This window comes from Halichoeres trimaculatus, unplaced genomic scaffold, assembly GCF_033239565.1.
Source record: "Halichoeres trimaculatus isolate MK-OKI-2021-1 unplaced genomic scaffold, fHalTri1.1 fHalTri1_scaffold_8, whole genome shotgun sequence".
Classification (NCBI taxonomy): Eukaryota; Metazoa; Chordata; class Actinopteri; order Labriformes; family Labridae; genus Halichoeres; species Halichoeres trimaculatus.
The window spans coordinates 30231104-30251261 of record NW_027437186.1 but is presented as its reverse complement, the minus strand read 5'-3'; the positions used below and the strand labels follow the sequence as shown (position 1 = coordinate 30251261).

General features: G+C 40.7%; 1 protein-coding gene across 1 annotated transcript in view; it reads right to left on the bottom strand.

The window, feature by feature from the left end:
* The window catches only part of LOC141795517 (uncharacterized), a 161148-nt gene that overhangs the window by 22744 nt on the left and 118246 nt on the right, over positions 1–20158 (bottom strand). Inside the window, exons 23-39 of the mRNA XM_074676421.1 lie at positions 19503–19547; positions 18962–19015; positions 15482–15562; positions 12791–12832; positions 10755–10832; positions 10324–10359; positions 10098–10151; positions 9818–9871; positions 9099–9140; positions 6464–6568; positions 6259–6312; positions 5802–5855; positions 3657–3710; positions 3441–3494; positions 3147–3191; positions 1737–1787; positions 1561–1605 (exon numbers count right to left, since the gene is read on the bottom strand). Of these exons, the coding sequence (XP_074532522.1) occupies positions 1561–1605; positions 1737–1787; positions 3147–3191; positions 3441–3494; positions 3657–3710; positions 5802–5855; positions 6259–6312; positions 6464–6568; positions 9099–9140; positions 9818–9871; positions 10098–10151; positions 10324–10359; positions 10755–10832; positions 12791–12832; positions 15482–15562; positions 18962–19015; positions 19503–19547 (948 nt within the window). The remainder of the gene's footprint in view (positions 1–1560; positions 1606–1736; positions 1788–3146; positions 3192–3440; positions 3495–3656; positions 3711–5801; positions 5856–6258; positions 6313–6463; positions 6569–9098; positions 9141–9817; positions 9872–10097; positions 10152–10323; positions 10360–10754; positions 10833–12790; positions 12833–15481; positions 15563–18961; positions 19016–19502; positions 19548–20158) is intronic.

Genomic DNA, 20158 nt, shown 5'->3' with positions numbered 1-20158 from the left:
AGTTAATTTGGATATTTTGGGGGCTTTTAATATTTTGAAAATTGGCCTGGCCAAGAATATTTGGCTCGTATTAAATTTTAAGACTTTTATGTAAAAGAAGACTTAAAAATAAGTACAACATTAGAAAAAACTGTCACCTGACATGTCCAGAAAAATGTATTTTTTCCAAGATGTTGAAGAACAAAAATGCTGGCTGAATTCAGACAAAAATCTACCAATGTAGAGTAATAAATCTTAACATTAAATTTCTTGAAACAAGATTAACATCCCAATACAAGAAACTGTACAAGTACATTTTTCTTATACCTTTAATAGCTTTTTGTTGAATTGGTAAATCAGGCAACATTTTTCTCTTTTTACATCTTTAGATAAGAAATATTCTGGACTTGTCAGGGGAATGTGGCTCACATTTAGTCTCAGGTTTAGTTTTTGTTGCCACAAATATGTCAAGCACTTGTTTCCACTTCGGTTTTCAAAGTAAGCAGTCAACGGTGCAGTTTTTGTCCACAAAAGTTGACAGATCCAAACTGTCAGGATGACAGAGCTTGTTGCAGCCAGTTGCAGCTTTTTCCAGCTCCAGACAATAAAATACATGATGGTCTTTTCTTGGAATATTAATAGTGCAACATGCTTTATGATTTGGACCACAAAACAAAGCAGAAAGAAGGAGGATTTGATGTATAATCCATTCAAAGTTTAATCAGCAAAATGGTTGAAATGTGACTTTCGCAGTGACTTGATCAAAAGATGTACACCTGAAATGATTTTAAACTCATCATTAAGAGTAGTGGCCGAAATTTGATTGAGAAGTTAAAAACTATGTTATTCTGTGAGTAAGAACTTGCTTTGGATGAAGTTTCCAGTGGCTTTAAAAACACTGTCCATGCATGATTATTGAACATGCCTTGAACTGTCTTTCCTTCCGAGCCAACAGCTGATAATTGGTACAGTGGGCTGCTCTCCCTCTTACATTGATGAAGATGCTCTTTTATCGATTGCTCCGGTGGAGCTGTTAGCCGATGATCGATGCAGCACACCGAGAAGCCTCCTTGAGATTTAAATGTACTTCATGTGTATTGTGCACCAGGGATTTTTAAGTGTCTATTTCATGTCACCACCTTTAGAGTCAGCTGTGGTGGATGGATCCCTGTGAGCTCTGTGAGAGTCTCCCGGGACCAGATAACAAACTGTCTGATAAGGAGGACCACTGGAAGAGAGCCTGATAAGCAAATCGGGTCACTTCGGTTTGCAGCGAGCAGAGCAAGTGGACTCCAGAGTTCATTTTGCATATCAATGATGTTTGGTGTCCTGAGGCAGGTTGGAGACACCTGTTAAAAGTCAGGAAGCCTCCTGGCCAGACCAACCAGCAGCTCCCGTGAACATGATTGACTGTGATAGGAGCTCTGAAGCCCAGATAACACTGGAGGGCTGGTCAGGTTATTTGCAATTCTGCTCTCCCAGGATCTGCAGTTCTTACAGTATCAACACGTCTGTGTGCTAGTTTTCCTCCTCAGCACACTGTAAAGGATTTGCTTCAGGCATAACAATGATTCTGCTTACCGGAGCACCGGGAGCTCCAGGTGGTCCTAAAATAGCTCCACCGCTCTGAAAAGACACATATTTAGACACATTTAAACAAGCAGAGGCTCTTTCCTGCCGATACCTCTGCAGGTGGTAAACAACACATTTAACTGATCCCAAAGACTTCAGAGAGACAGAGGGAGAGAAGTCTTTACCTGCAGCTTGTACAGACTGCTCATCCCGTTGCCCTCCACGTAGGGAACGCCCTAAAACACAGAGAAGAGTACATCAGACTCTCCTCTCCTCTGTGAGTCTGTACAGAAAACAGTACAGTAGGTCTGCAGCAGTTATACACTGTTAAGCCTTTAAAAGCTACATGAGAGGGATCAATAGCTCATTTGGTGATTACACAAAGAGAGTGAGAGGGAGGAAAAACAGAGAACAGTAGACTTAATAATCCTTGAGCCAGCAGTAACTCAAAAAAAAAAAAAAACAGAGCATCTCAGAAATACAAAAGAGAGAACTGATTAAAGAGATTGGTGTATGTGAATGAGGTACTCTCATCTTCTTTGGTAGTATTACAACATAAAAGAATGCTTTTCCCAGGACAGATTGGTGGAGAGCTGCGATTGTAAATGTAGAGGGAGTCAAGGTTCTCATTTGGAAGCACGCGGATGCTTCTGCCCTTTTCAGGCCACTGAGCCATCTCCTGTCCTCCTAGACTGCAGTTTATGAGACCAGGGTGTGGGGGGTGGGGGCACATCAGGTTCAAGGGGACAAGTGATGAATTATAGATTTGCCTTTGGAAGTGCTTACTCACTGGCCTTTTAGAGGAGGGAGACATGATTCAATGCCAGTGAGCAGGTTGCCACAATTTCATCACATTTGTACTTGTTTGTCAGTTCTGCTTTAGTTGTTACTATAAATACTGAGAGGCTGGTAAGTGCAGCGATGGTCTAACCTGAATCTGATCACGGAAAAGGAACATCCTTGGAAAGTGCTGATGGAAGCATAAAAAAGTAAAGCTTAAATGTTTCATCGTTTGTTGTTCTTTACTCTCACTGCAGCTTCTGTCCTGGTGTCACGCTATGAATGAAAGCCAAAATGTTATACCGCTGTGTTTCATATTTGCAGCTGTAGAAACGCACCAGCAGACAATATTTTAATAATATCTATATTTCCTGCATTTCTTTTGGAGGGCACATCTTCTTTATAACACAACACTACTTTTCTTTGCTCAAGAAAAAATTTCCCAAGATGCAAAGCGGGAATGTATTTATTTATAGTTACAGCCCTTTTTGAAATCCGGATCATAAAGTGCTTTATAAAGGCGACAAAATAAAAAAGCAGGTTATAAAGTCAAACAAAGCCCAGATCAAAACATTAAACATCATTAAAAGGGGTTGAACTCATTTAGAATTCTTTTGAAGAACTTTTTGTAAATTATTAAACTGAAAAAAGGTAGAATAAATACTTTTGTGTATATGCTGAAAATGAATTTCTAGTTCACTTAACCACAGATGCTAAGAAATAGCATTCAGAAATTACAGATTTTGGTGCTAATAGTCTCATTTTAAATTGTGGAACTTTCACATCTGACTTTCACTGAAGTGGGTGAACCTTACCGGAGGCCCTGGAAGCCCTGGTCTACCTGGAGATCCTTCATTTCCCTGCCAAACACAAACAAAATGAATATATTTAAGAAACGTTAAACAAAAATTGGCATGGTATTGATATTTTAAACCTTAAATAAAAAAACTAATGTAAAAAATAATAAATGGATATTTATACTCTGTTATAGACTAGAATTTTAACCAAAGGCTTTTAACTAACCATAGCTGTAGGAAAACTTCACAGACAAAGTTTAAGTATCTTCTAAAAGCATACAGATAAAATGTACAAAAGTTGTATCTTCCTACCTTTTCTCCTTTTCCTCCCACAGGTCCCATTGGCCCAGGTCTTCCCATAATCCCCTGGAAACAAATCAGCATCCTCACAACCCAATCTCTTTCTTACAAGTTGTAATAAACTTCTGATATGTTGAAATAATTCGACCTTTAAACATTAAAAGGTGTTTCATTACAAGTAGAAGAGAAGTTTTTGTGTGGAATCAGAAGCAATGAAAAACTTTTTACCGGCGCTCCTGTGCGGCCTGTTATGCCTGGAAGTCCTGGTGCCCCTGCAAGGCCCTGGAGAGGAGAAAATCAATCATTAGTCTCCAAGAACAGTTCTCATAATAGAAAGGATCAAGTTGATGTTCATACAATCATGCAGTATCAATATAGTAGATGAACAGGAGGGGTCCAAACACTGATCCTTGGGGGACACCATGTGTATTGGATTTGCAAATATTGATGGAAATTTTTTGAGATGATCAGTGGTGTCAAAAGCTGAGCTGAGGTCGAGGAGAGGGAGGACAGTGGATGAGCCAGAGGCAGAGGAAAACAGGAGCCCATTTGTGAGTTCAAGCAGAGCGGTTTCTGGGGTGGACGGAAACTGGATTGAAATGTTTCATATAATTGGAACGGGAGAGCCATGACGTAATGTTTTGGACAGATATGGGATGTTGAAGAAGGGTTTTTCAGTGTACAGGCCAGACTTCCTGAGGATGTGTGTGATGCCAGGAAGTTTGAGAGGAGAGGGAAGAGTGCCAGAGGAATTTAAGACATGCAAGCTTTGACAAGACAAGAGGGGAAGGGGTCCAGCGGGTGGGTGAAGAGTTCAGTCTCCCCTCTCATCGTTGTTGTTGACTAAGTTGATTTGATGTTCCAAAAATCACATCAATCAGATCAGTTCCTTGATATTTGGAAGAAGAAAACTTGGCATTGAATAACTTACATGGTTTTGTATAATCATATCTTTTGGTAGCCTTTAAAGAGGGGGTACTTTGCTTTATTTTCATCTTTATTGGGTTGCTCTCGTGTCCCCATAGTAGCTTAACATGATTAACAGCTCAGAAAAAAATCCTATTTTCTCACATTAGTGTTTAGGAAAACTCTTATTTAAGCATCTGTTTTGAAAAATAAATATTGGCTGCTGTCTCTTGAAGGCTAACCTCCACCCTCCTGATTGGCAGGCTTGTTGGGGGCACTGTTACAGGTGAATCTTAGATGTTTGGACCTTCCCCTATGGCAGGTAATGAACCATTTAGGAGATCCTCATCTGATGACCTCATCATTTTTGCAAGTCCAGTGAAGATCTCATAGGGCCAGTAGTTCATGGAATTTAATGTGTATCAAAATGATCCGGATTTGGAAATCCTATTTCTCACTATCCAGGATCAGGTAATCCGTCTCAGTTTTGTACCAGTTTTTCAAAGCAACATTAGATTGTATTATGCTGATCCCGATACACAGTTTTCAAGATTACCAAATCCAGATTACCCGTGCTCTAAATAAACATATGATGTGGGCTACCAGCTCTGTAAAGAACAACAGGTAGAAGTTTTACTACATTTTCTTCCTGAAATCTACCTTTAACTCCTACCACCTGCTGGTACCAGGATAATCCAGATTTGACATTTTGAAGTTCTGAACAACACAAACTGAAGGTTTGATCCGGATTAAAACTAGGATTGTATTACGTGATGTTGTACGATTTTGAAATCCTTCTTTCCATTTTGAACGACCCATTTTCAGGATTTAACCCAATCCGGTAACTACATTATGGTTGAATTACCTTGGAACAACTGGCCCATGAAGATCTTGAATAGAACTTTAAACGACCAACTTTAGCATGGGATGTTTTGATCAGTAAACAGACAGATTCAGGGATTTCCACGACACACAACAATGTAGAGGTATGAAAATCTGCACACATTTAGTTTGAACACAAATGTGCTGTCTTTTCAATCTCTAGACATGTCATGAACTGTCTTTTATCACAGACAAACCTGAACATGTTTTATTGAGCTGATAAACTCTTATAACAAGCGTTGGAGAAAACCTAATGTCACAGCATTTCAATTCTGAGCGTTGACCTATGAAATGCTTTTTCGCAGCTCTGTAGCATGCCTTGTTTCTTAAATAGCACACACACACACATTCAGAAAAAGCCGTCTTTATAAAGTTTGTCCTCAGAGTGCAGAAGGGAGGCCACAGAGCACAGAAAGCTTTGATAGCTGCTTCTGAAACCAGACTTTCAGAAGTCGACGATGAGGCAGACGTTACAACATATTTACATCCTTTTGAAAACCCTGCCTCTCAAAGTCACGGTGACTTCCTCGTGCTTTGAAAAACTAGTGAGTTAATTTTTCTGAAGATGCAAACTTTTCCACTCACCTCATCACCTTTATCTCCTGTAGGGCCTGGGAACCCTCTCTCTCCTTTCACTCCCTGCAGGACGGCAGAAGCAAAGAAGGAAGTGAACGTTCTCCCCAACATATGAAAAGGCCCCGAGACTAAAAAGCTGATGGGTGTAAACTTCAAAATGTCTCTTCCTCTCTTGCAGCACCACATGTGAAATTGCCTGGTGGATTAACACAGTATCCATAGCAACAAGTTCTGCAACAAGCACCTACAGTAGGAGCTTGGTGAACAAGCGGAGGTGTACAACAGCTGGGGAGGCTTCAGGAGATAATCCACAAGGTAATTCAAGAAGCATTTGTCAATTTGATTCTTTATTAAGTAGATTAATCACACATTTTAATAAACAAGAGAGCAGAAAGAGGTTATTAGAGCTGCAGATGAACTGTGTTAAATCTAGATTCCAACAAACAGTGTATTTATGCTCGCCTACCTTGGGGCCTTCTTTCCCAGGGTTACCTGTAGGACCTCTCACACCTGGATCACCCTGTTTGGATGAGTACACAGCACAAATCATCAGAGACTCATGCACTGCACGTTTTTCATAAGCATCCCCAAGGGGGAGTTTAACAAGTGTCATAAAATGCATAATATCATGGCCAGGGAAATCACCTGCCATGATGATTTGTTACTTGTACCTTTTCCCCCACCAGGCCTTCCACTCCTTGCGCTCCAGGGGACCCCTTCTCTCCCTTCAGGCCAGGAAGCCCCGGGACTCTCGTCTGGCACAAACTGCAGGCGTTCTGCCAACAAAGGAGAGGAAGGAGGTAAAAGTGATGGCACAGAAAAGATTTCATCAGGCAGGGCTGGAGCGCCGCATTTTCGCCCTTTATTATGTCACATCCCCCGGGTGGAGGACGAGACCCCAACTGACTCAAAGTGCTCTCTAAATGTCTGCAGAGCAGAAATAATGTGAACCCTCCAACAGTGTCTCCGAGAGTGTCTCTCATCGAAGTGAGTGGTGAACTTTGTCAAACTCATTGACTGTGACATTTAGGTGAGAATCTTAAATATCATTGTCCCTGATGCGGTGGGTATAGGCGCTGCAGCTTCAAGGAAACGCGTAGGAGCCGTGACTTACACAGAGGGGACAGGAGCAGCTATATAGCACCATTAAAAAGAAGCATTAAATCAGAAAGGCTGGATGCAAAATGGAAAATAATCCATACATCCTTTTTAATTATCTTTCCAGAGTCCAGTAAAATGTTATCAATCAAAGAAAATAAGAAGAGCCTCTATTTCTGGAGGTTAAGAATTAAAAGTAAAATGTTTTTGGTTCTTTCTGTAGGTGTCATCAAGGTGTTGAAAGTAGCAATTAAAGTGCCACAAAGCACCTCTGCTGAAGTCTGTAAACAGCAGCCGACTCTAACAAAGCACTTAGTGGTTAAAATAAGTTGACATTTTACGGGAAGGTGACATGAAATTATAGGACTGCTGGCATCTGACTTAATCTATTAGTGATTAATCGTCGTAGGTGTTATGGTTCTCGTCGGCACTGACAAGCAGGAAAAGAAACTTTGTTTAGCAAAGTACTTTGCTGCAGGTAAAATCATGAAGTGATGTGACTAATCTACCTCAGTTAAAGGAACAAATCAGTATTTGTCATGGGGTTTGATAGAAATGTCACACTGGGAGAGGGAGCGGCTGCTTTAGAAGTACCTGTTCTTTGGTAATAACAGCCTGAAGCTAAAGAATTGGACTGCAGTCAAAGCGCAAACACTTAATAGGGTCAGGAATAGAAAAGGGACCTTTACTCTTTTTTTTTCCCAGCAAAGGAAAAAAAAGGCAGGAATGAGCTTCATATATGATGAACTTGACGTGTAATTTCAAGCTGCAGGTATGGTGGTTTAACAGACCAGACCTGTACAACTGTTGCTCACAGTGTTTACTTACAAATGCCTTGGCAGAGAGATATACAGGTTTCAATCTTTTTATCTGTTTTGAAAATTTCTTCAAACACGTGTGAGATCATGTTGTATTGGCTGGACACTAACAATTTTACCATGGGCGAAAGAGTTTATGGGTTTAATGCTCTAGCTAATGTTATGATAGGGTTAAAAGGTCCAAAATATAAACTTTTGTTTTTTCAAACATGTGCTCTGTTGTCCCTTTCCAACATTTCCTAATTAGGCTGCTGCAATTTTACCAGGTTTCCTCTAAAAAATACGCAGAAAACTTTTTTCACAAGTGAAAAGTAATCTATACTTTGTGTCAAATAGGACATAAACATAACATCAGGGACCCTGTAGCCCAGTCAGCCAAAAGTCCACAGTTCCTCAGGTCATCTGCGTGGAGTCTAATTAAACTGTGCTCACCTTGTGAGGTGAGGTGTGGGTTGGTGGTGGAGGGTTGTACATCGATGTGTGCGTGGGGGATTGTCGGGTCAATTTTTAATTATTATTTCCTATTTAAGTCTTGTTTTCTTTCGTTAAGCACTTAATGTTGCTACTGTTGTGAATGAAAAATGCTTTATAAATAAAGTTTGATTGATTGACTGAATACTGACACTGATGGGAATTACTTTGCATCATCAAAGACGGGCTGTTGTGCATTTTTTTGTCTTTATCCCGTCTCTCTGGTGCCCCTGCAGTAGCTTTATGGCCAAAATACACATGATGTGTCTCTGGTGTGCCTCCACTACGTAAACCTTCTAATGTCACAGGATGTTGGAGCTGTGACGCATCAGTTTACAAAGTTGATTAAGCAGGATGGGAAATTGTGCACAGAAGCCACCTAAAAATCATCTGTTGGTCTGAATGGAAATGCATCTGTTTTATTCCTGCCGTTCAGTAGCTTACAGTTTGAAAAAAAAAAAAACAACAAAAAAAAAAAAAAACAGTTTTTCTCCCACTGTTGTTTTAGGGGCTGCTTATACGACAATGGTTTTAGGGTGAAATGCAAAAGTTTTGTTGTGTTTCAGCTTTATGTTTACACGGAAACAACGTTTCAGCCGACCTAAAAAGCAAACTTTTGAAAATGGCCTCCAGAGTGGGATTTTTCTGAAACGCTGCTGACACCTTTGCAGTGTAAACGTCACACTCCGCTTCGCTCATGTACATACAACAGGACAACAGTACTGTTGCTACGATCATTGTGAACTCCCATGTTGTTCTTGTGCTGCTGAATCTGCTGAATCTGCTGACTGTCTTTCAACAAAATGTCCATCTGTTGCTCCACTTTTGCACTTATTATTCGCTTATACACTAGATGATCGGCTCAACTCTACTTCGGTGGTGCTTCACTAGCTTCACATTAGCTATGAAGATAAAATACCTTTAGTAGAGTTCCCATGTCTCCAACGATTGGCAGGGCAGTCTGTAAAGAGACGAGGAAGAAAGAAAAGTCTTTATTTCAGAGTTCAACATTTCAGAATCATTCTGCCGTGGTTTGTTTGCTGCTGGTGCCTCCAGTAAATTGCTTCACACATCAATTTTATAAGATCATCATATATGCCTTAAAGGAATGTGATTTCATACAGAGTATCTTTTAAGGAATTTCTTTTTCAGTGCTTCATTTCCAGCTTTTATCTGAAACGCTTGAGCAAACAGTTTAATAACTTTGTCGCTGGAAGACAAAACCCTCACATCTTCCAGATATTGTTGTTGTCTGGATGGAGAAAAACAGCCCATGTATTTTTAAAAACACAAAATGGTCAATAAATTAGATCTCCTGGTTTTTCAGCACATGAATATAAATAGGTTAAAATTTGCAAGGCTTTGATGCAGCAGCAGCAGCATTTGTATGATACTCACACTTCTGCTCATAGGACTGCAGCTAATTTTTACTGGGAGCATTTAAAAAAAAAAAAAACAAGAAAGACATGAGAACACGTGCTAACTACAGGGTGCTGCCAATTTGTCAAAAGCGGCAACATTTCCCGGAAAGTGAAGTTGGTTAGTTCACAGCAGGACTCGCTGCTAATTATCTAAAAATGGAAATAGAGCTCTGAATTTCAGACACAGTGAAGTACAGAAATGGATCCTTCTACTTACTGGTTCACCTGGGGGTCCAGCAGGACCTGGGGGACCTGTTCTACCAGGGGAGCCCTTTAATTGAGACAAAGAAAGGAGTTAACAACCCTCCTGGCTGTGATATCTTCAGACACCGGGCAGTGACTGCGATCACACTCGGTTCACTTGGTGGGGATTTATGTCCAGGAGCTGTGATACTTGTTCATCTGCAGTGGGTAGCTCATGTTCCTTCATCCTCCCAGCCTCCTTTTTCATCTGAGCACACATGTGAGGGAGTGAAGAGTGGACTGATCTTACTCACCTCCCTTCCTGGAGCTCCAGGAGGGCCCGCAACACCCGGGGGTCCGCGTAGGCCCTGAAAAACATGATGATTTTAACAATCTTGTTTTTTAGTTGTCAGATAATGCCTGGATCTCTGCTGTGTGTTACAAAAGACTTGAAAAAATGCATCAATATGCTACAAATCTGACCAAACATGAACTCCTCCATACTGGTTCTGTGTTTTTGATTCAGAAGTTTCTACAAACCTCCATTCCTGGCTTTCCTGGGGGTCCTGAGGGGCCCTAAGAACACATCACACATCTTGTTAACACCATCTGCCCTCTAGCACCCAGGATCCAATAAAGGAATTGTGTTAGACACCTTTTGCTCTATTGATTCTCTGTCTTCAACAATCCTGTATTTCAAAAAATGAAAGCAGACTAGAGTCACAATCAAATCTACGAGGTTCAAAGTGGCGTTGAAGCGAGTATATGATGAAGGAGGAGTGCAATACTACAGCAACCCACAGTAATGACCGACGTTTTCATCTGAGAGGGTATTTAATGAACACTGATATTGATATTCAAAGAGGACGTCTTCTTTGTATTGGCTGTAGATGAGACTCTGAAGGTGCAGTGGTTTGAGTTAAATAATGAATGTGGGAGACACGGACCAATCAATACAACATCATACTCACAGTCGGGCCGGCGATGCCCTCTCCAGGTTCACCTTTCTCACCGTGGTCTCCTGGCAGTCCTGGGACACCCCTCTCACCCTGCCAGACACATTAAGAGGGAGGTTTCACAGATGTTAAAGCTGATCATTAATATTCACTCTCTTTAAGTTTCCGCTTTATCTTTGCCTGTTAAAGCTTCAAAGGTTGGAAAACAAAAGAGCTCAAGGACAACAGCATGCAGACACTCATTATCTGTTTTATTCAACTCATCATACATGCGCCGGGTCAAATGTAGTCCAATAACTGGGGCATCTTCAGTGCATGGTTATACATGACTGACTTCACTTCACTTAAGACATGAAACCTATAATCTCCTGCTTGATTATACAGTATGTTCAAATATTTAAGCCCTCTCAGTGGGCCAAGGTCTGTGATGTGTATGGATAAAAGTTAGCTCAGCGAAAGGAGCCTGCTGGTGTGAAGTGTTTTACAAGGAGAGTCTTGGAGAGGAACATATTCTTTTGCACTGGCTGAACTGTTTCTTTTTTAAAATTTCCTGCTTTCTTTGTTTTGCAGTGAAAAAAAAACTTGAAAGGATAATCTTTACTTTTGTTCTTTTTATCGAAAAAGAATTTCAGGTGGCACTGAAGTGTGCACAACAACAGCAACAAAAAAACTAATGTAACAACAAAAATACAAAAAAGGAAACAAAAAAAATGAAAACTCCAAAAAGAGAAAATGCAACAACAACAAAAGAGAATGGTAGAGCGAAAAAGAAAACACATAAGCAGGAAGAAATGCAAAAAAAAAAAAAAGGTAAAAATGAAAAATAAAGCTAAAAGAGTAACAAGCTCAAGTAAAACACAACCAACTAAATCACACACACACAAAAAAAAAACTAGAAAACACAAAAGGAAATGTTTTTGAGGTCTCCTTCATGTTGTCCACTTTTCTTTTTGTTGCATTTTGCTTTCTCAGGCTAAAGCATAGATTTATATTTCCCATCACTTTATTAGCTAGGACCAAGTTGAATCATCTTAATTCAAAGATCACCTCTAAAATCAAAGATTCAACACCTTCCTCAGAAATTTTGCTCCATATCGACATGATAGCATCACACAGTTGCAGCAGATTTGTCGGATGAACATCCATGATGAGGATCATGTTTGACCACATCCCAAAGGTGCTCTATTGGATTGAGATCTGGGGACTGTGGAGGCCATTTGAGTACAGGGAACTCATTGTCATGTTGAAGAAACCAGTCTGAGATGATTCCAGACATGGAGCGTTATCCTGCTGGAAGTAGCCATCAGAAGATGGGTACACTGTGCTCATAAAGGGATTGACATGGTCAGCAACACTCCTCGGGAAGGCTGTGGACTTTAAACCTCGGCTGGTATTAAGGGGCCCAAAGTGAGCCACGAAAATCCCCCCCACATCATTACTCCAGCAGCAGCAGAAGCAGCCTGAAGCGTTGATCCAAGGCAGGATGGATCCATGCTTTCATGTTGTTTACTCTAAATTCTGAGCCTAGCATCTGAATGTGGAACAGAAATCCAGACTCATCAGACCGGACAAGAATTTTCAATCTCTTTTGGTCCAGTTTTGGTGAGCCTGTGAGAATTGTAGCCTCAGTTTCCTGTTCTTGGCTGACAGGAGTGCCACTTGGTGTGGTCTTCTACTTCTTTAGCCCATCCGCCTCAAGGTTGGACGTGTTGTGTGATCAGAGATGGTCCTCTGCAGACCTTGCTTTCCATTCTCTGTAAACCTTAAAGATGGTTGTGGGTTGAAATCCCAGCAGATCAGGAGTTTGTTAGATACTCAGACCAACAACCATGCCATGTTCAGAGTCCTTTAAATCACCTCTTTTCCATTCTGATGCTCAATTTGAACTTAAGCAGGTCATCTTTACCATGACTACACACCCAACTGCATTGAGATGCAGTCATGTGATTGGCTGATTAGGCATTGCTTTAACAAGTATTAGAATGGGTGTGTCTGATAAATATTTCTGATTACTCTGCAGAAGATAAAATGATGCAAAGTGAGACTCTTACCTTAGGCCCACGAGACGCTCTGGTTAGAGACAACCCCTCACCCTGAAAAACAAAGGAAAACCATTTCAGGTGAAGTTTTAGCTGCATATTCATCACCTCTTTGTGTTGAGACCTGAGGTACAATGCAAAAAAGCTTCTCAACTTTAAACAAGAGAATTTATATGAGCTACACTCCTTCATAAACACACGAGCTCATGTTCAATACTCTTTATAACCTTTTCAATAGTTTCTGTGTACAGAGGCAAAGTGATAATGCCATAGCAGAGAGAAAAAGGCTGATTGGAATCGGGGACAGTGTAAGCATTATTTACTGTACACTTCAGATGAGACATTGATTCCTGTGCTCAGCATGTATTTAGGTTACAAGTGCACAATTTAGATTAGCTGCAGAGGACAGGTTTGAACGCACACAGCAATTTTAGTTTTCAGGGTAAAATGTACTGATTCATTCAAACCAAGTGTGAAAAGTTTGGGAAGTTTGTGAGACAAATGACAAGATTCTATTTTCTTTCTGGGGAAAACAATCCTACGTTGAACATTGTGCACCGACACTCTAACAAAACTCCTACAACAGTGTGTGACAGAGGGTGATTTCTATGCAAATAACACCAGTCAAAAGAAACAAAGAGTAAATTGCTCATTATTCATTTAAAGGCAAAATCAATAACGCTCCTCGTGAAGGCTGACTCATTAAAGAACCTCAGAAGACGTGAATCGAGTTTGTTGATTGCTTTTGTTTCTTTTCTTTATCCCCAACAACAAAGAACATTAAACTTAAAAATTCCTTTTGTTTCACTTCCTCCAAATATTCATAAAAAAGTCTGAATGTAAAAAGGCGTGAAATAGCATCGACATCGCTTATGGTCAAGCTTCTGAACCACATAAACATCAGAGGTCAGCAGCTTGTTGTAAACATTTCCACTTAACGTTTTTACACACACACACACACACACACACACACAGACACACACACACATATACAGCCCTCCGCTCCACTTTTCAGAGCCCAGAGTACATTAAAAAAGGTTTAAATACTTCTGCCTGAATGCAATCTTTCACTTATTACTCTGCTCAACTGAACACAGAACCCCTTTGCTTGATGAGCAGCGCTGCTGTCAGGCTTAACGTTCAGTTCAGTGCACACACACACACACACACACACACACACACACACACACACACACACACACACACACACACACACACACACACACACACACACACACAATTGTTTAAAGCTGGGGCACTCTCTATGTTGATTGAGAAGTGGAGATGCCGTCAACCAGGACTAAGGACTTGACTGCACATGTGCCACCTTTTTCAGTGACGCTGTAATGAACGCTTCAGTATGCAAAGCCATGTGCATAACAGAGAGTGCTTCAACAGCTATAAGCTCCAAAATGGGAGGACAGGTGATTGCCCATGCTGAGGTTATCCACTGGTAGATGACTTAATGGGATCGCATCGCCATAACGTCATGGTAGCTTCACAGCTGGAGGAGCTTGTTTCCTTTAACTCATCTGCAGCTGCTCCAGATGTTAACGCAACTTCCTTTTTTATAAACCCAAATTTTCTCCTCTTCTGTTTTTAAACTTATCTTTATTCACACAGTTGCTCATGAAGCTGGAATATGTTTTCTACCTCTCCACATGAAATGATTTTGACAATGTCATTTATTCTTTATAAAGCGTTTATATTGTCAAAACTTAATTGATCAGCCTGTTCCAGACTTCTCACAGTAAAACTTAAATCCCACTTGACCTCTGCATATTGCAAGCATTTCAGGAGGAGGTGGAAAACTTGCAGCCCAAGGCATTTCAGAAAAAGAAAATAATAGATAAGTGAAACAAATAAAAAGTAATGAAAAAACTGAAATCTTATCAAGTGTTTTTGTCTCATTTGGGGTAGAAAATATATTCTTAGACTTAAAATGAGCCACATTCACCTGACCAGTCCATAAAATTGTCTTATTTCAAGTTATTTAAAGACAAAAATGAGGTCTGAATTGCTTGATTCAAGTTTAAAAATCTGCCAAAGGAACAAGAGAAAAGTTACTTGTATTAAGACATTATACTAGTTTCGAGCAATTTTTTCTTGTTCCATTGGCAGATTTTTTTTTACTTATTACAAGCAATTAAGACCTCAGCTTTGTCTTTGAATAACTTAAAACAAGACATTTTTCTGGACTGATCAGTTCAATGGGGCTCATATCTGGTATAACAAGACATTTTTACTTAAAATAAGACAAAACTCTTGATAAGATTTCAGTTTTTTGCAGTTTTAAAAAATGAAATTGGTGCACTTAAGTTATTAAGATAAGACCTAATAATACCATAAATGTTTGTGAGTGAAATCTTTCATACAGACCATATAATACTGTGCAGATTAAACTTCCTGGTTTGAGCAGGGTTAAGCATGAAGCTAACGAGTAAGAAAATAAGTGGGATACTAAATCGATCCCCTACCATCTCTGGCAGTTTGTAAAGCATGTCGATGCTTGTGATGACTTTTACTAAAGTTTATCAAAGGAAAAAACCTTTGAAGGCTATCCCGGAGCTAATGCTAACACATTAACATTGGTTTATTGGTGTCTTTCTCCACAAACAGGTTTTTCTTTGAATCAAGTGACTGAAGGGCTGAAGCCAACAAGGTCAGATGAAAGTGACTGTCTAATCGTGATAAGGAACCCACCATGTATCCACCTCCAGGCTCTCCAGGCTCCCCCTTAGGACCTGGAGGTCCCTGTAGTCCCATCACTCCACCAGAGTCCCCCTGCAGACAGACAGACAGACAGCGCTCAGACACTTTTCCTCTGATAAAACGTCAGATTGACAGTCATCTCAATAATCCAGAGGGAGGGTGGCTGTGTGACACACAGGGACCATAAAGCGGGCGCACACACCATTTAGCACATCATTTTTCACATCAGCGAGGAGAGACATTAACAGTGTTTGTAGAGGAGACAGCTTTAGGCTCCACAGACACTAAAAAAGCATCAAGTTTGGAGGTTGTAAACGGCTGTCCACGAGGCAGAGACACTGTCTGCTCTCAGTTACCGTCCATGAAAATGTCTCTTTTTCATTTCAGTGGTTGAAGTTAAAAGAGGAGTTTCAGAGCACCAGGGGCCTCGTGGTTTAGGTGTGCCATTTATAGTCCTTGCTGCAGCTGTTGCTGGTTCAACTCCAGCCACAACCTTTGCTGCAATACTTTTCTCTGATCTCTGCTCCCAGATTATCCCTCCCTCTTCTGTCCAACTAAAACAAACAGATGAATTGTGTTTCATTGTTTTTACCCTCCAAAATGGGAAAATTTACACTTTACTCAAAAGTCCCATACTTCCCTTTGGGGTTGCCATCGTCCAATGAAACATAAACCTTTTGTTTTTTACATAATCCTATCTAAAAATAAAAAAGTGTGTCACAGATACATGCAGTCAGAAGAAGTTGCTCTATGAGACTCACAGTTTTTTGGTCAAATTCCTTTGTTTGTGTGATATCCAGAGTATTTTTGAGGCTATCTAGACCCTGTGTCTCCAAAAACAAAGGCAATCTGGGATGTTTTCTAGATACATTTGTGAATTATCATCTTTGTTGTGGTCGGCCAGCCAATCAGACACTGTTTTGGACCACCTCAAAAAGATGTTTTGGGATTTCTTCAACTATTCAGAGCTTAAACCATTCTTCTTCCCTTTTGTTTAACATGCTTGCATCTTCCATTTGACTCATTATTGTCTCTGCATACATGCATGAACTGGTTGACCCTCATATCACTATGGAAACCAAGCTTATGATGCATGGCGAGAGGAGAAAAGACTGCTATCTTTTTGGGATGTGAATCTCTACTCCTAAATCCTTGTCTTTGTCTTTTCACTGGTCCAAGAGCTCCCCTAGAGGGCTTTTTTCCACAACTTCTATTTCCAAACTCAGAGTAGAACCAGTCCAGGATGTAATGACTTTAACTGAGGTCCCTTTCTTTCAAGACGCTATGAGGAGGATCTGTTTTAATTGCACTCCCTCGCCACCTTGTCTCCGCACACTGTTGTACATTACTTTTAGTGAGGCGTGTGTTTGTTTTGGAATTAAAAGGAGATTGGATGGAAACAAATTGTCTTTGTTCAAGACAACTTTGTACTTTAATGCTCTGAGGTAAGGTATCGATGAATACAGTTAGGTAGCGATACGATTTGAAACTTGACAACAAGGTAACACTGTCAGTTTGTAAGTTGTTTAGTAGCTGTTAATCGGCACAGCTGACAGTCTGGTGCTCTAAGACATGTCTGTAATGTGTAACGTTAGTGAATCCTGGTTAGCTATGTCCTGCCAGCCATCTACCAAGCAGAGCTAACGTAACCTCACTCTTCAATAAAGGCTAATTAGCCTTAAACTCGGGCTGTATTACTCTCCTGTACATGTTTCTTCTGCTCTCCTGTCCTTTTTCTGTCTGACGGTTAGGCTCCTGTGTCCACAATCACTACAAAATTAATCACAGAAATTATTTTCAGCAGAGAAAAACACAGACCTCTATGTTTCATCTCTTCTCACTAAAAAACTTCAACAGCCAGCGTGGTGTTGTCATAGAGACCTAGATGTGCTTTAAATCAGTCTGATCCTGGTCTAACCCTCTCAGGAAGCTAAGAAGTATTAATTTGAAATAACCTGTAACCAGCAATATTGGCGCTGATAATTTCATTTTAAAGTGTGGATTATGGTCAGGCATATATGTAGAGGGGAGACTTTTTCAAGATCACTTTTAAATTCCTCTCAGCCCCTTTAAATATTCTGATTCTCCTGGGCTGTGGGAGAAAAAAAGGAAAATTACATGGTGATACTCTATTCCTGTGAGGTCAAACATGCCTTTTGACAAAAGTTAACCTAGTATTAAAAAATTTAAGAAAACTGCTGAAGACCTGCATCAACAACAAACTTCTGGCTCATGTTGATGTAAGAGCTGCCTTTGGACAAATTATACCCTTGTTATTGTCACTGATTTGGGTTGTGCATGTTTAACCACTATGCAGTCCTGTTGTTTTGCTTTTTTTTTAGCAGTCAAACATATCACTGTTTAAGAATCTTCTGTGAAACCTGTTCCAGACCTTTAATCCATCTTTGTATCATACCTATCTACCATAATCAAAGCAGGCTGCCGGATCTGGCAATGAGTACTTTCTTAAAATGGTACAGTGTGAAGAACTGGGACGTTTTCCAATATCGACGAGTTAGATTCTAAAGGCTAAAACCCTGCTCACCCTTCCAGTTGGTGAAGTAACGGTGGCCTTCATGCATGATAAGTGCGATGCTGCATTAGTCAAGTTTTTACCATGAAAAACATCCATTGTTAAAAATATTTTGCACACCAAACCACTCTCTTCTTCATTTGTTACCCCACTCACCAACGTGCATGTTTGCTCTGTGCAGAAACATGAAAGTGCAAGATAGCAGATAGCAGAAAAATCTGTGCATGAAATTTAAGTGCAAGAAAATGTCAGACCCCCCCTTTATTTTTTTAACATGTTTTAACAGTCCAGTGTTTTTGTCCGATCACACAAATGAGACATCGTGTGTGTAAGAGCCACGGAGATCCTGCCAGGCTGGAGCAAGGCCTCCTGCTCCCAATCTTCATGCTAAGCTAATCTCATTGTCTCCTGGCTCCAGCTTCGTATTCAGCTCACAGACATTGTTTGTTCTTTCAGATATATTTATTCACAGACAACCACACAAATGTAACCAGAACGGCCTCTTGCATCAGTGTAGCAGATATGACAAAGGAGGATTAAATGTGAATAGATGTGGGAGGTTTCAGCACTTTAGGTTTATGTCTCTGCCCTGGAGTGCAGCAGAGTGACTCCGGTGGGCGGGGAGACTCGAGTGCTGCTTCGTTTATTCTGACAAGTGACAAACCCCATCAAATATGTATGTCAACTGTGCACTTTTCTGCTTTCAGCACAGCATTTGGAACAAGTCTTGCTGCAAGACAAAATCGTGTGTACAAATAACGGAGCAGTCGGAGGCATCAAAGGGAGGAACACAAAGTTGCAGAGTGATTGAGGATGGCGTGCGGGGCAAGCGTTCTGAAAGGTGTCTTCACCAGTTGTCTAGCATGTTCAACCTGTGATAAAACATCATAGTAGCACAGTTTTCTTTGAGGTGAGAACTTGAATGGAAGTTTACCTACCTTTTCTCCTTTCAGGCCATCTCTCCCAGGCACCCCTGGCTCCCCTGGCGAGCCCTGTAAATAGTGGTAAAAGGAGACACATCTATCACCGGGCCTTCATCTCCTCACACACATTTATCTCCTCCTCCTCACTGCTTCAGCGGGCTGCCGTGTTCCAACATAATTTCCCTTAGCCAGGATTTATGAAATGCCTCTTTTCCCTCCCTGCTTTTGAGTAAAGACAGATGCTCATTACCGAAGCAGGTGTGGAGAACAGATTGGGCCTCTGCCTCCATTCCTGGCATAAAGCGCTTAGATTTGCCTCTTTCCTCTAATTAATTCTTAAATTTGATTACTGATCGTCTGTGTAAAAATTCTGGACTTGTCCTCCGCTTCCTCTTCGTCTCTGCCTGTTGACGTTTATCTGTTTATCTCTCTCTATAAATCTGGCTGACTGAGTAAGAGAGTAGAGGAGATGGCAAGGTGATAGGACAGAAAGAGACAGAGGGAAAGAGGGGGAGAGATAGAGAGGAGGCTTGACATGAAGTGCCAACATACTTACTGGCTCGCCTGGGAGTCCTGGGAGTCCAGGCAGGCCTTGCTTCCCCTGGCAAAACACAAAAGAAAACCAATACTTTGGATTATTTTCGCCTTTTATTTTGTGACAGAACTCTCTGGGTCTCTGGGCTTTCATATTTTATAACCAAGCCAGCTACACTGTAAACACAGACGAGCTGGAGTATTTGCAATAGCAGAGTTGTTTAGACGCTGCCCCGGCTGCCTCCTGAATAAACCATGGTGAGTTTCAGAAAAGGACTCTGCGCTGAGGATATAATCATGACTGAGCGGCAGACGGTCTTTAGAGCCTAAACCATGCTTCTTCCCTTCTGTTTAACATGTTTGCATCCTCCATTTGACTCATTATTGTCTCGGAACACATGCATGGACTGGTTGACCCTCGTATCACTATGGAAACCAAGCTTTTGATACAGGGCGAGAAGAGAAAAGACTGCTATCTTTTTTTATGTCTTTTTCTCTTGACTCAGATAAAACACTTCTTGCAATACTTTGGTATAAATGTTTAATCATATTTACATGGATATAACATCTTCAAACAGAAGGAAACTCCAGTTTTATAAGCAATAAGAGTTATTCACTTCGTTTTTTACCAGTAGACCTTTTCACAGTGTGGAAAACACAGCTTTACAGACATTAGAC